Below are 14,100 nucleotides of genomic sequence, written 5' to 3' on the forward strand. Positions count from 1 at the left end.
AAATGACACAATTCACAAGGAAAAGTATATTAGAAGATTTTATTGCTTTATGAAATGTGGCATGAATTCAACTGTAAAAACCTTCATATTGTTTGAAGTTCACAGAAATGTCTGTTTGAAGTCAACACTTGGTTGGTTGTGTACAGCTTGACATGACCGTGATTGTCGGCACATAACTTACAACGAACATACATAAACTCTTTGGCATCCTGCTCAAAGCACTATTATATCTAAAATAACAAACATCTGTATAAAATATATAATAATAATAATAATAATAATAATAATAATAATAATAATTAACCTGTTTGTTAGTTCAAAGCTCACAGTAAACAAAAAAAAAAAAAAAACGGTATAGTTTTCAACTTTCATCCCACAGCGGTGACCAAACCAGCAGGATCACCACATCAGGAAACACACTCACATACTGTAATCACACATGCAAACATACTTTGAGAAGTTATCTGAAAAAGCAACAGATGATGAAATCAACACCATGAGAAAAAAAAAAAAAAAAAAGTCTTTTCTATACGATGCATCTCAGTGTTCACGCTCCTCTAAGCTCCTGCAGAACCAGCTGCTCGGGCTTCAGAAACATGGACAGCAAGAGCATTTAAATCAGCAGTGTTTCATGTGTTAAGCTTAAATTATTGTAGGGAAGTCTTCCAAACAAATAAGATCCACGCGACAGGGATGAGGTTACTCAGATTAACGCCACATTTTTCTTTTTTTTTTTTTGAGGGGGAGAGGAGGGGAATGCAGGTCACATGGACAACCTTTTATTGAATATTTATGTAGAGGAGCACAAGGCTTAAGTTAATATTTGGGGAATGTGGAACCCACATAAGATAAATATGCAGCTTCTTAATTCACTGGATTGGGAAAGGAGATAAAGGGGTAATAAAAGGGGGAAAGCAGCAATTGTATATATATATATATATATATATTTATATAAATATTTTGGCATACACTCTCTGACAACATGTTGCCCTGTTACAATCCACAATACTGTCCAAGTACCTCAGAAGATTAATCTTTTCTCTCCCAGCCGGGCAAACTGCCTGCAGCTGTCCAAGCCTTAGTGAGAGTAAGTGAGTCGGAGCACAGCTCTGTCTCTAAAATGTGAAAACAGTCCTTTTTTTTTCGTGCGTTGGCCTCTTTCCACGACATTCCTGCATCCAACATGTAACTCAGAGTCTTCACAGATTCTTTTTCTCATTCAAAATCCACCTCCCAGTTCTTTAAATGAAGATTTCCACGGCCTCTGACTCCAGCTCGTCCAGGCCTCTGAAGGGGTTTAATAGCAACTTCTTAGGCGCTGTCTTGTCTGGAAAAAAAAAAAGAAATAAGAGGATAAATAATTATATAAATGCCTTAAGGCTAAAACAGTGGAAAAACATCCCTGATATAGCTCAACTATCAATGACCAAAGGTTAACAAAGATTTTCCACAGTCAAACAGACCACTCTGCTAAATGTGCTCAGTCAACAGATCCACATTATTTCCTAACCATGCACATTCCACTAGGCCCACATTATGAACCATGACCTGGACAGATGGTTCCCGATTGGCTAGTTCAGCGGCAGCATGGTTAATCAATGTGAACATCCATGAAGCCAAAGCTGGAGGAGTGTACTTACCTGCCGCATGTGTGCGTTTAGTGCAGCAGAATCATTTATCATTCAAGTTTTATACTGGGGGCATTTTGGATTATTGGCCCCTCGTAAAACAAACACACTCATGCATATTTGATAGATTACTCACCACTGTTGAGCTTAGTTGTGCTGGCAGCCTCTTTGGCTTTGGTTCCCTCCACCTGCCGTTCTAGCGTTCCAGGTTCAGACTGGGCAGAGAACTGACGGTTTGGCAAAGTCTGATCATCTGAAAGACTCTTACCTAAAAGATGATTGAACAAAAAATGTCAGCGGGGACTCAAGCACAGATTTTATTCACAGAAAATCTAATACCTGCCACGCTTTTTAGCAGCTAGCTCATTAGGTCGAGAAGTGTGTTTGAATGGAATATACAGAGCGTGTAATGTAAGACGTGCAGTAGCTGCTCAGCCTGAGCACCGGCCGAATGAATTATTAAACAAGGCAACATTACGCTCCCCACCTCGACTCCTTGTGGTGCTGTTGGTGGTGCTGATGGAGGGAGTGGAGGTGGCGGGTCGGAGAGACGCCCCTGCTGTATTCAGGAGGTTTGCACGGCAGCTTTGCTCGTCCTTCCTCCCCTGGTCCTGGTGCAGCCGCTGGTTCAGGATCTTGATCACAGCGTCTTTTTCCAAGATCTGAGCGTAAAGAGCACGGATCCTGATACAAAACATTAAAAAAAAAAAACATGTTAGGAGGCAGTTGGTTTGTAAAGGAGTTCTCTGAATACAAGATGTAATAGTAGGCACACACCTGTTCTCCATCTCCTGATTCCTGTAGTCAGCAACGGGCAGCTCCTCGTTGAAGCTGTTGTTGGAGGAGTGGCAGGGCGAGTGGTTAATGATGGTGGTGTCCCTGCAAAGGAAAAGAGCTTAACTCAAATTCAAATGAGCTGGAGATGTCCGAGCACATGTTGAGCAGAAGTCAAGCGATCTTTACCTCTGAGCAGCGGCAGTGGCAGCCACCTCCATTGCAAACTGCCTCATGGTGCTCTCCTCCAGGTACTTCTGCTCCCAGCGCACCATGTCGGCCTCAAGGGCCAGGATTCGCTCCTCGCGCTCCCGCAGGCGCTCTTGGAGGGAGCTCATGGTCACTCCTGGTGGCTGGGACTGCCTCTGAGGTGGAGGGAGAAAGTGTTTGAAACAGATGGAAAGAAATGCTAAAACTGCTTATTAAAGATCATTCATTTTAGCAGCGTGAGGTGTTTTGAGGACATTTACCTGTTGCGCCCTCAGACTCCTCAGCTCCTGCTCTAGTCGCGTCCTCAACTTCATCTCCAGGCTCTCCCTCTTCTCGCAAGTGGACTGTAGCTGAGCCAGCGCGCTCTGGAGCCTCTCCACCTTCTCCACGTACGCCCTCTTCCTCCTCAGCTCCTCCTCAAGCTGGCGACCCCGTCCACGAGCCGCCTCCAGGGCCTCCTCGAGCCGCTTTGCCCTGGTGCTCTGCTCCTCTGCTGTGGCTCGCAACCGCTGCAACTCCCGCTCCACGCGCTCCCGCTCAAAGTTCTGCTCCTCATCTGAAGAAAAAGTAAAGGAGGCCGGGTTAATGGCATGATCTTAATCGTAGTTTGGGTTGAAAACAAGACAGGATACAAGTGCCATGAGATGAAATATGAAGTCATTACAAATCTGCATGAGGTTCCTTCTCCAAAAAAAAAAAGTCAATCCCAACTTTCTCCTCCTGGGTCCAACCCCAGTAATAAGTACCAGAGTTGCTACATGGTGGCCAGTGTTCCTCATTTAGCGAAGCACTCATGGAATGCTGAGAGGAGGAAGGAGGAGGAAGGGGGTGAAAGCTGCCCTATCCCTTTGACCCACATAGCACAGAGCATTCCTCATCAAGGCCATACAAACACCAGCACTCTGCTTGAGTCCAGTCTCTTAAACAGACAACATAAATCACACTAACAACAGGTGGGGTAACCTCATTTCTACCACTTCCACTACCGCTCTGTGATTTAGAGCCGTTTCCCTTCACAAAGAGGTGCGTGGACTGAATTCCCTATTATTAAGCCTTCTTACCAAATAAGCTGAGGTTATGCAAGTGAAATTCCTGCGTGCAGGATGCCCTTAGCTACAGAAAGGGCCCCATGCTATGCTACAATCCGATCCAATCAAGCATGTTGATCACAAAGGAGGATGTAGCAGAGAGCCGAGCGGAGGAGTCCAGCCAAACAAAATGACATACTTACTTTGCTCAAGCAGTTTCGCCATGATGTGCTGGTTGTGGTCGGCTGCTTCTACTTCTTTTGCGACGTGCGTTCTGGCGTTTTCCAAGTTTTCTGCAATGCAAACGTTTTGAAATAAGACGACAACTGTGGATCTGATATTATGGTCGAATACTTGTTTGTGCTGTTATGTGTCTTCTGGCAGTCATCCATACCTCTAAGGTCTCTGTTGAAATCCTGCAGCCTCCTGATCTCAGCTACGAGCCTCTTCCTCAGCGTCTGCTCCAGGTTTTCCCTCTTACTGCTGCCCTGCATCAGTGTCTCATAGGCCTCTGAAATACGCTGGATCTCCTGCTCCAACTGAAAAGGGAAGAAAAGGGTGAAAAGGAGAGGAGATGGAGAGAGGATTGGAGGAGAGGAAGAAAGGAACACGGAAAAGGGAGAAAGCAGAGGAGAAGAATTTTTGGTTAACCTACTTCAAATGCCAGGGAGGAGCTGGAATGTGGATTCATGTTGTTACAGTACATAGATATACATATGTACTATATAAATATGAGCACATATGTGACTGTGTGTATATAGTACACTTAGTTTGTGTGTGTGTTTTTGTGTGTGTACGTGTGTGTGGTATAATTCGGAGAAGGAATTCAAGCCCGCACCACTCCCTGTGTGACTGATTTATATCTACATTCCTGAGGGCTGATAGCTCTAGTTCCAGGTGTGTGAGCGCACAAGAGCGCACATTTACACAACACACCACAAAGCACAAGCTAACACACACACATACACACACACACACACACACACACACACACACACACACACACACACACACACACACAGAGGTCCGGGAAGGCTGCCAGCCGAGGGAAGGTGTGCATGCCTGTGCCTGGGTTGTGGAAACGGCAAAGAGAAACCCACCATTATAGCAGTCACACAGGCATGTTTACCCAGGGCTGCGGCCTGACGGAGAAAACTTTCCAACCCCGCCAATTATCATTCTTTAAGGCTGAGACAAGGCAAGAGCCATGTGACATAACTCCAGCAGAGAGCGGGGTGGATTTTACAAAGATTGGCTGAGGTGTCAAATGTCTCTGAAGCTGTTTCCACCATGTTGAATGAGAAAATATCTTATTTTAAGGCCTGTTTGGTTCGCGAGTCAATCGTGAAAAGCAAAAAAAAAAAAAGGGCGGGTGGAAGGTGGAAAACATGCCGTTTGGTGGAAAAACAAAAGAGACCTTTCACTTTTTACACAGCAGCCCACCACCTGCCATGGACCCCCACCCCCCTTCAGCTGTGTGCCTGGGTCACAACCCAATTGACTGCTGCCTGACAAGCCCTAGATTACACTGAAAATCTATGACCACTCTGGAGTTAAAGCACACACACACACACACACACACACACACACACACACACACACACACACACACACACTCTCTCTCTCTCTCTGGCCTCCACCAGGTCAGCTCCACAATGAAAGGAGTGTGTAAACACAGTAGCAGGCTGTGACCTCTGTTTGTGCCTCTGTGGTATGGAAGGTAGCAGCTGCTGATCTCATCTGTCCCATCCAGATGAGGGAGTGGGATGTCAGAGAGACAACTGTTGACTGGGGTCGTGTTTCATGGACAGGTGGCTGGGATGGTGGATGTTGTCTCGCTTTCACTCTGAATTCAGTCAATTTTAATCCTAGATTTAAAGACCACCTTTTGATTGAAAATTGAGTGACAACTACTGGTGAAATCTTGAATTTGTGTGCTCTTGCTCCTTCAACAAGACCTGCAAGAGGTGTCAGCTGCACAAAAATACGATATTCTCTCATGGATGTCCTCCACGTACCTTCTGAATACGGCCGCTCTTCTCCCTGTGTGCCTCCAGCTCTTGCCTCAGCCTCTCATTCTCCATCAGCAGCAGCTCCACCTGGTTGGGCTCCTCCAAACCAGCAGGTGGCAGGCTGGTGAATGTGCTGTAACAGGGGACTTCTGCTGGCTGACTAGGCTGGACATACCTATGACAGACACATTGTTGAGTAAAACAAAGTCATATTTTATTTCTGTATGTGAATTTGTGGCTGTTTCAGCTGAATTGAAAAATTTTGAGAGTCAGCCAGAGTTAAAAGTGTGAGGCATCTGAAATCTAACTCTGGTCTCGCGTCTATCAATAAGCAGACAGGCTGACTCCAGTCAGTGTGAAGAATGTAAAAGCCTAAAACCTATATGAGGAACATACTTTAGTAAAAAAGCATCCCAGGCAACGCAAGCATGTGAAACCATCCCGTTCTAGTATGCCAGGCATTACAAACGCTTACAGGGCTGGACTTGTTTGCCTCTAAGTATTTCAAGAGGGAAATATGAAGCGGTACGCAGGCTACGGTGTGACTCACACTGATAAGTATGTGTTTACGAATGTGAAACACAGTGGCAAGTCCTGGAAGATGATTACGCGGCTGGCTCTCATACAAAAACTACACCACAGAACATGATGTAATGTTAAAGTCGTTTTTTAAAATATGCACACATGATCACGTCCTCCAAATCTGTCTTTGTACCTGTGCTGCTGCGCCTGCATCGGCTCCTGGACCTGGTGAGGGATAAATCCTTGGCCCTGGATGGGGGCCGAGTACTCTGGAGGTGGGCTGCGTTTGTCCAAGCTCTGGAGGGCCTGCGGTGTGTAGTATGGAAGCTCGGGGTAGCTGTGAGAGGTGGTTTTGATGGCCTCTGCTTTAGCAGCTGCATCATTCCTCTCCAGAGATATCTGCATGCGATGCTCACTGAGTGACCGCACGTGGCTGCACTTCAGCTCCATCAGGTCTGTCTCTTCGTGGAAGGCCCCCTCATGCAGGAGCGCGCCCTCATGGGGCTGCCTGATGGGGCCTGTAGGGGCCCAGTGAGAAGCCAGATACTGAGAGTGCGCCTTAGCCTGCTCATACGTCGGCAGCTCTTCCCCGTGCAGCTGGTAGAGCTGGTAGCCACTTTCTGAGTGGTGGTAGTCCCCCTGGTGCTCCTGGCCCTGAGGCTCCTGCCTCGCAGAGAGCTGAGGGAACGGAGGGTCCTCCTGGGTGAGACTCTCCAAAGAGGATCGTGGGCTCCTGCCCATGTCGCCTCCACTGCTGGGTCCACTGTTGCTTCCATTGCCTCCACGCAGGGCCTGCTGCTGGATGGCTAACAAGGTGCGGGTGTCTGTGGGGTTTCCATAGCGGAGCTGCTCCTGGATGAGCCGGTGCAGGACCGTTCCAGACGGCTCTTCGGTGGACGACATACCGCTTCTCGTACGTTGTTATGTTCTCTAAAGATCAGTTGAGCTCTTTCTTAGTTTTAAAGTATCTAAATAAATCAGCTGTGAACCTGGAACAGAGCAGAATGAGAGAATGAGGTCCTGTGTGAGGTCAAACATAAATAAATCTAAAACACCAAACAACTGATGGCTGATACATTAACATCCTTTTAAGCAGAAGACAGGCTGTGTTTGAGGCATGTAGGCCTTTGCACAAACGCTTAACACAAACGTTAATATCATGTAAACATGTTTCCTTTTATATGTGATTAAAGTCAGTAAAGCTCTTTGAATAAGGTTTTATTGTATGCAAACGTTGCAGCTTTATGCCACTTTCCCAACAGCGACAACACAGAGATGTGGAGACATTTTCCATAGCAGGCACCAACTACATGCGCCAAAAATTCCAATCTCACGGGGGAGCAAAAGCGCACAAAACCGCATCGTAAAATAACTTCATCCTTAGTTTTTTAGCATATTTGTCGTCTTTAAAACACTTCAAATAGCCTTTTAATTCCCCATCAACACACCGCACCATCAAACGTTTCAACCAGAAGTCGCGTTGTCGCTACTTTATTCATTTCTGTGCTCGTTTTTACTGTTGTGGCAAAGGCAGAAAAAAGACGCTCGTCTTACCAGCTCACGCTCGCATCGTATCCAAACGCTGTTCTCGACCTCGTTAGAAAATTCAGAGTAAATCCACTATTTCCATGAGTTTCTTCGAGTCAAACGTGTCTCATCTTCCTCCCCCCGGACGGGCTCCTCTCTCGCTGTGAAATGATTGTGTAGAGAGCGGGCGGCGATAATAAGTAACCGAGGAGGGACTGAGGTCGGAATGCCAGGAATGTAAAACGCGAGGTCCCTCTGGGATCAAAAGCGTAAAACCACACGGGAGGGGGGAGGCTGCAATGCACTTTATCGCCACCAATGAGGAGTTCAAAAGAAGCACAGGACAGAGCATTTGAGCTTTGAGTCGAGGGGTTGGGAATAAATGCAAATTCAGAGTTTTCAGTGGCAGCGTTGGTGCTTGCTCTGTTTCTGTGTCTCTGAGGAGCCCGTTCAGTGGTGGAAGAAGTATTCAGATCATTGCATGAAGTAAAAGATGGAATACCACTGTGGAAAATGCAACAGACAAGTCCTGCAATCAGGTTTTGACTTAAGTAAAAGTACAGAAGTATCAGTAACAACATGTACCTAAAGTATCAAAAGTGGAAGTAGTCAAATTTGTACATGATGATATCTTTGGATCATATTTATACTGTATTAATCTCATTTTAGATATTCACAACTGCAAAGAAGTTCTTTTTGCCAGGATTTAGTTATATAGTTTCCATTGACTCTTAAGGTTACACTAGCATGAATTTCAGTAAAGTATTTTACCCATCATTAGTACATTTTATGGCTCTTTTTGTGAAACTCTGTTGGAAATGCTAAAAATTACAGACTAAACCTAAAATAAAGTCGGAGCTCTGATCTTTGTATAGTGATACGTTGACGTAAGCAGCACTTTAATAATGTAGTTGGTCAAAATGAGTTAATTTGGTGTATTTTATAAACTGTTAGGTATCTTTATCTATAACTGTTTCATGTTTAAAAACTTTATTAACCTCAATCTGACAAGTACCATTTATAGTTGTTAATAAATGGAGTAAAAAAATACAACCCTGATTACAAAAAAGTTGCAATGCTGTGTAAACCAGAACAGAATGTGATAATCTGCTCATCCTTTTTGACATATACTCAATGGAAAACAGCACAAAGACAATATATTTAATGTTTGACCTCATCAGCATCATTGATTTTTGTAAATATATGCTTCAAACAAGTTGGTACAGGAGCAACTAAAGCTCGGGAAAGATGTGGAATGCTCCAAAAACACATTTGAAACGTTCCACAGGTAAACGGGTTCACTGGTAACAGGTGATAGTGTCATGATCACGATTGGCTGTGAAAGGCTCAGTCGATCACAAGCAAGGATGGCGTGAGGTTCAACGCTTTGTGAGAAACTGCGTGGGCAAGTAGTCTAACAGTGTAAGAGCAACCTTTCTCAACTCGCAATTGCAAGGAGTTTAGAGATTTCACCATCTACAATCCATAATGTCATCAAAAGATTCAGAAAATCCCGACAAATCTCTGCACTTCATTGAATGCACATGACCTTCGATCCCTCAGGCGGCGCTGGCTGCATTAAAAAGCAACACGACTGTATAAAGGATATTACTCCATGGGCTCAGGAGCACTACGGAAAACCCTTGTCAGTGAATACAGTTCATCGCTCCATCTGCAAATGCAAGTCCAGACTCTACCATGCCAAGTGAAAGTGATACAAACTCAACATCCACACACGCCACCGACTTCTCAAAGTGGAAAACTGTCCTGTGGTCTGATGAGTCCACGTTTCAAACTGTTTTTGGAAATCATAGATGCCATTAAAAGGTGCATAGAGGTTTTTGGAGCAACATATGCTGCCATCCAGGCGATGTCTTCTTAATCCTTGCTTATTCCTTCAAGATAATGCCAAGCCACATTAAATATCTTGTTTTTGTACTGTATTCAGCTGAATATAAATTGTTTTCATTTATATTTTACACAGCATGCCAACTCTTTTGGAATCAGGGTTGTTGTGGAGTACAAGTATAAAGAGGCATTACATGGAAATACTCAAATAAAGTATTTCAAAATTGTACTTTTGAGTAAATGTACTTTAATTACTTAGATGTGTCTTTACTATATATATTTCAAATGTGTAATTCTGGGGAGGAATTCAAGTTCTGAGCATATACTGCAGGACACTATGGGTGAGTGAAGATTATTGTCTGTGCAAGTGTGTTAAAGCTGTGCATGCCTTAATTGTGTGTGTGTGTCGCTGTGTGGTGTGTGTGGCAGCTGTCCCCTGGAATCTGAGGTCCGTGTGTGCCCCATTACTACAAACACAGTGGCTCTTTGTACCCAACATCACACTCCACGGTGCAGAGCAGAGCCTGGAGTGCCACACATGGGCACCACTCGTCCTGCTGATTTACAGGTTCAAGTCTCAAACATGCTGCGGTTGTCGTCCCACTGAGACGAGGTCACACACAGAATCACAAGATGTATGGATGGACAGACAGTAAGAAAGATATTTACCCCCGGATTAGGTCATTTTATTGGTCATACAGCTCAATTTCTTCCTGCGTCTTGTCCAGATGCCACACCACAACAGTTTTCGACACGTGTCTATTTTTGTTTCCTTGATGAGATAAACTTTCTGCCTTGCAGGAGAAAGCAAATCTTTATGGCAGGCTTTATTTCTGTCCAAGCCAAAAGACAAGACAGAGCTATTTATTACCATCTTGGATCTAAGTGCCACTATGTTGAGGACTTTAGTCAGCGACTCTGACTTTTACTGTGGGCCCTTTAAATAGCAGAGATTTCAATCATAACACACCAATCATGTCTTTGGCCAGTGGAGGGAGAGAAAGAAAGGAAAAGGGAGGGTTGCAGATGTTATCCTGCTTCTACACAATCCCTCCAAACAAATATAGCAGAAAAAACACAACTTTGAATCTATAAAAAAAAAAAAAAGGGTGCAATCAAAGCACAACAGGCCACAGTAATTGATTGTTGTACAGTATGTGGCCGCTGGCCTCAGGCTGATTATCTCATCAGACCTAAAAATCTATAGGCCCAATGGGTCTGTATTGAACTGCTGATGGTATGTGTCCACAATCATCTCTCCGGCTCTTTCACTCTCCTTAATTAAACACACACACACACACACACACACACACACACACACACACACACACATTCCCGTCATGTCTCAGATGCTGTGTATTCTTAAATGGGCTCTTTTTTTAAAAAAAAAAAACACGCAGACACTGCGTCTCTGTGGGCGTCACTCACAAGGAGGCGACTGGTCAGCAAAGTGGAACATGTTTGCATTTCAGATCCACACTGTGAAGCAGCACAGTCTCCACCTTTTTAAAACTCTGGTCATGTCATTTAACACCACCTCACGACTTCCTCTGCTCCCTCCCTGTGAGTGTGTGTGTGTGTGTGTGTGTGTGTCTGTTGGTGGACAACGCCTCTGGCCATTTTGTCCTCCATTGTACCACACTTCCTCTGAACTTCCAAAGGAATGCAGGGCCGACCCTTTGAAAATTATGGACGCTTTCAAAAAGTCATTACAGGAGATGGACATCTTAAATGGTGTGCCACAAAAATTCTGACTGTCTGCGGCCCCAAAGCAGACAAAACTCCAAATTTCACGAGTTATTCCTTGTTTGTGCACAGAAGAGTGGCACCGAAGAATATCTGAGGACACCCTGCAAAATGAAGCACAATTGTGTTGTTGCTCTAAACAGTAAAATCATTTTGCTCTTGAGGTTTTAGTGGAAACACAAGCACAAATGAGGCAACAGTGAGAGTACTCAAACTACCAGTTACACAATTGGAAACAGTCTGACTCTAAATTTACTCATCTGAGCCGTGCACTTAAGTCAGTATAAAAATGCCTTTGTCAAAGGGAGGGAGACAGGAAGACATAATGTGTGTGTGTGTGTGTGTGTGTGTGTGTGTGTGTGTGTGTGTGTGTGTGTTAACAGAGTGGGATCCCTTAAAGCTACAAACTACTATTTCTCTTATTGTAAACAAGCTCTTTGATCAACTTTCTGCAACTTTACTGAGATCAAATTCATTGTTGGCTGGTTGCTGTTGGGACATTACGATATAATCAGATCTTACACTCACATTGTCGACTACACTACACTATTTTACAACTATCAGGAAAACAGATCACAAGGCTTAATGTCCATAAATTCATGAGATTATTCAGCTACTTATTATCTAGTATTTAATTTTAAGGAAAGAACCCAAAAAAGGTGATTTTGATGTTATTTGTTGACTGCAGGTGAAGACAAAGCTAACGGTGGACTGTGTAGGTGAGCATGAATTTCAAATTAAAAGGACAAAATTTAGGATTTGAACTGGAGTAAACATTAATTTTTAATTGTAAAAACACAAAGGTCTCACTGCCAAAAACTCAAAGAATATGTGCATGTATTCCAAAGATCCGACTGAACGGGTCTAAAATACAATAATGTCAAACTAAATTGCACTGGCAGAGCTTGACACAGCTGAATGTTGACCGTACTCATTTCCTTTATAATTTTTTTGATTACTATACAGGGATTTTTGAGACAAACAATATGAAAGACGAGTTCTCACAGTTTATTTCACGGGAAGCGTTTTTTCACAGTGACTAACACAAAGCCAGACGCACCATGAAACATGTGCATCAGTTTACCACCAGAAGGGATCTGTAACATTCAGTTGGCAACAGTCAAAACTTTCATAATCACATCTATTATTTGTCTGTTATGAGACTTAGTGTACAAAGCAGCTTTGTAGCCATCTGTATGTCCTATCCCCCTGATTATAATTATTATACAATATGTGGTTTCTGTTACTATGTGAATTTTCAGCAAATACAGGGAAAAGAGGACAAAGATGAGCAGTTTGAACCCCTAAACAGGGCTTAACACATCCTGCCTGTATGTACAGCCCAGAATATAAACACCACATACTGTTAAATGACTTAATGAATAAAGTGATTCTTATTTAATGATTGATTAATGGATGGAAAACAAATCATTTTGTATGCTGTATGTTGGCAACAGAGATTTCACATGTGCACCACAATTGTGGATACAGTATTTCAAAAACACTTGCTAACAGCAGCATTAAAGTATCAGCTGAAGGCAGCATCAGCCGGGTGTCTGGATTTAGTTTCAGACATAGATTCACGGCGTGTTTGCACAGTAAACCTGTAAAGTCTTTAATCAAATCACAAATATGCATGAGAAAGCTGCTGGAACGTGTTCACCCCGAGTGTCTGAATGAAGTTTTAGACCAGTGTTTGGAAGGTTGAGAGTTAATCAACAGGATATATATGATTTTTTTTCTTCACTCAACACATGCAGGACTTATAAAATACTTTCAACTGTACGGGAACCAACCGTTACATCTTAATGATCCCCCCCCCCATCCAAAGACGGTTTGCTACAGCTGAGGCGCCATGTTAAAATATGTACAGGACATGATGAAGACAGCTGTTACTGTTCTGTCATTGGAGAGCAGCAGTTGTTTCACCACATTAAGAGACTGAAGACAATCCATCCTCCAAACAGTGGAGGCAACTTAACAGGCTTGTAATAAATAGAGCCTACATCACACTCTTAAAATCTATTTTTTATGTATTTTACTCTGGGTTGGTTTAAAATTAGCTTAAGGCTTATATATCAGGACACATTATATGACCTGAAGGCTGTTTGACCTGTCAGAGACTTTTGATTTATATGAAGACGAAACAAGAAGATGTTTCACTCTGTGTCTCTCTTTTAATCTCTCTTTATCTTAAAGTCTGTAGATAACTTTGGACTCATGGATGATCAGAGACTACGATGTCTGTTTCTGGCTGGAGTTAAAGGGACTGAGTAGCACAGGATGCATGTTATAGTGTTGGACTGTGTGGGAAAGAATGACACAGAATAGCAGACAAGGTTATCTGATATGGCAGGATTGGACAGGAATGTAACTGATAGTGTTGGAAAGAGCGGGATGGATTCCTCTCCTTGGCTCTCACATCCATGGCCGGCTTCCTCATTCACACAGGACACAATAGACAAGGACAAGGTGCACTGCAGTCAAAGCGGTATCCTGTTCTCAGGAAACCACTGACGACCAGCTTCCCATGTATTCGTATTTCGCAATCAGCGATGCCAGATGAAATTATGTCGAGGCAAGCAGGCGAGCATGATCTGACCTAACTCCTCTCTGACACCTTAAGAGCAAAAGAAAAGAAAATAAATAGCCTATTGGTTGCCTATTTATATAAAGCGAAGAGTGGAGAAATCATTGCGTGTTGCAGCAAGTCGTGCTGCGTTCAAGGGAATTTCCAGACGTTCACAGCAAACAGACTTCAGACGTGAGTCACAAGAGATGAATCTGTGAAGTGTGCAAAGATGA

At 43.6% G+C, this 14,100-nt stretch overlaps 1 protein-coding gene across 1 annotated transcript; it reads right to left on the minus strand.

The window, feature by feature from the left end:
- Nucleotides 1-1,101: 1,101 nt before the first annotated feature.
- LOC143329869 (angiomotin-like 2a) lies at nt 1,102-7,879 on the minus strand. The gene is made up of 11 exons (XM_076745988.1): nt 7,729-7,879; nt 6,368-7,163; nt 5,659-5,827; nt 4,035-4,179; nt 3,844-3,933; nt 2,873-3,168; nt 2,592-2,767; nt 2,406-2,507; nt 2,116-2,312; nt 1,765-1,896; nt 1,102-1,327 (listed from the first exon to the last, which is right to left on the minus strand). The coding sequence occupies exons 2-11, from the start codon at nt 7,075-7,077 to the stop codon at nt 1,242-1,244; spliced, it is 2,103 nt and encodes a 700-aa protein (XP_076602103.1). The 5' UTR covers nt 7,078-7,163; nt 7,729-7,879; the 3' UTR covers nt 1,102-1,241.
- Nucleotides 7,880-14,100: the final 6,221 nt, after the last annotated feature.

Source organism: Chaetodon auriga, chromosome 12 (assembly GCF_051107435.1).
Source record: "Chaetodon auriga isolate fChaAug3 chromosome 12, fChaAug3.hap1, whole genome shotgun sequence".
Lineage (NCBI taxonomy): Eukaryota > Metazoa > Chordata > Actinopteri > Chaetodontiformes > Chaetodontidae > Chaetodon > Chaetodon auriga.